Source organism: Corvus brachyrhynchos, unplaced genomic scaffold (assembly GCF_000691975.1).
Source record: "Corvus brachyrhynchos isolate BGI_N302 unplaced genomic scaffold, ASM69197v1 scaffold5289, whole genome shotgun sequence".
NCBI classification, from domain to species: domain Eukaryota; kingdom Metazoa; phylum Chordata; class Aves; order Passeriformes; family Corvidae; genus Corvus; species Corvus brachyrhynchos.
In genome coordinates, this window is record NW_008240220.1 from 1 (window position 1) to 1,385 (window position 1,385).

Here is a 1,385-nt window from a genome sequence, read left to right on the forward strand (position 1 = left end):
GCCCTACAACTCCATCCTCACCACCCACACCACCCTGGAGCACTCCGACTGTGCCTTCATGGTGGACAACGAGGCCATCTACGACATCTGCCGCCGCAACCTGGACATCGAGCGTCCCACCTACACCAACCTCAACAGGTTGATAGGCCAGATTGTGTCCTCCATCACGGCCTCCCTGCGCTTTGATGGAGCCCTGAACGTCGACCTGACAGAATTCCAGACCAACCTGGTGCCGTACCCCCGCATCCACTTCCCGCTGGCCACCTACGCCCCCGTCATCTCTGCTGAGAAGGCTTATCATGAGCAGCTCTCGGTGGCCGAGATCACCAACGCCTGCTTTGAGCCGGCCAACCAGATGGTCAAGTGTGACCCGCGGCACGGCAAGTACATGGCATGCTGCCTGCTGTACCGCGGGGACGTGGTGCCCAAGGATGTCAACGCCGCCATCGCCACCATCAAGACCAAGCGTAGCATCCAGTTTGTGGACTGGTGCCCCACTGGTTTCAAGGTGGGCATCAACTACCAGCCGCCCACGGTGGTGCCCGGGGGAGACCTGGCCAAGGTGCAGCGCGCCGTGTGCATGCTGAGCAACACCACGGCCATCGCCGAGGCCTGGGCCCGCCTGGACCACAAGTTTGACCTGATGTACGCCAAGAGGGCCTTCGTGCACTGGTACGTGGGGGAGGGCATGGAGGAGGGGGAGTTCTCGGAGGCCCGTTGGAGAAGGATTATGAAGAGGTGGGGGTGGATTCAGTGGAAGGGGAGGGAGAGGAGGAAGGGGAGGAATACTAAACGCTGGGTTCCTTCTGTCGCTGTCGCATGTCCACGAAATGTCTGCTTCAAACACTCGAGCTTCCTTGTGCACTGGGTGGGGTTTCGCCCCGTGGGCTCAGCCAGGGGGTATGCTGCCCTCTCGGATGTGATCATGCAGATTTTCCATGTGTCTGTACCGTGTCTGTGAATAAAAGGCTTTAAGAGAAGCTACACTGTGTCGGATACAAACCCTCTGTGTCAGCGCCGGCTCTCGCCCGGGCTGGCTGGCCCCATCCCATGGGAACAGACTGTCCCTATTGTCTGTGCCCAGTGAGGCAGCTGGCATGGTACTGCTGCTACCCGAGCTGGCCAGCCCTTCCCTGCTCTGCTAGCTGGGGGGGGTGAAGACCCCACATCCCTGGGTGCCACAGGGTGGGGCCTCACCCCGGGTCCTGCTGGGCTCCATCATGAGCTGTTTTTGATCCCCCCCATGGCCAGGGGGGGCCATGCCCTTCCCCGTGCCCTCAGCGCTCGGGAGCCCAGCCCTGCCCGCCCCCCGCGGCTCTCCGGGATTAACGCGCCCGGGATTAGCCGTGTCCCAGGATTAGCTCCATCCCTGCCCCTAAATCCGG

The 1,385-nt window shown here is 61.9% G+C and overlaps 1 protein-coding gene across 1 annotated transcript; it reads left to right on the forward strand.

Moving 5' to 3' along the window:
- Positions 1-4: 4 nt before the first annotated feature.
- LOC103622761 (tubulin alpha-1 chain-like) lies at positions 5-984 on the forward strand (the record flags this gene model as incomplete). Its single annotated transcript, XM_008641751.2, is given in 2 exon segments — positions 5-716; positions 719-984. Coding segments are annotated over 2 exon segments (786 nt in total), but the record flags the coding sequence as incomplete, so codon positions are not given.
- Positions 985-1,385: the final 401 nt, after the last annotated feature.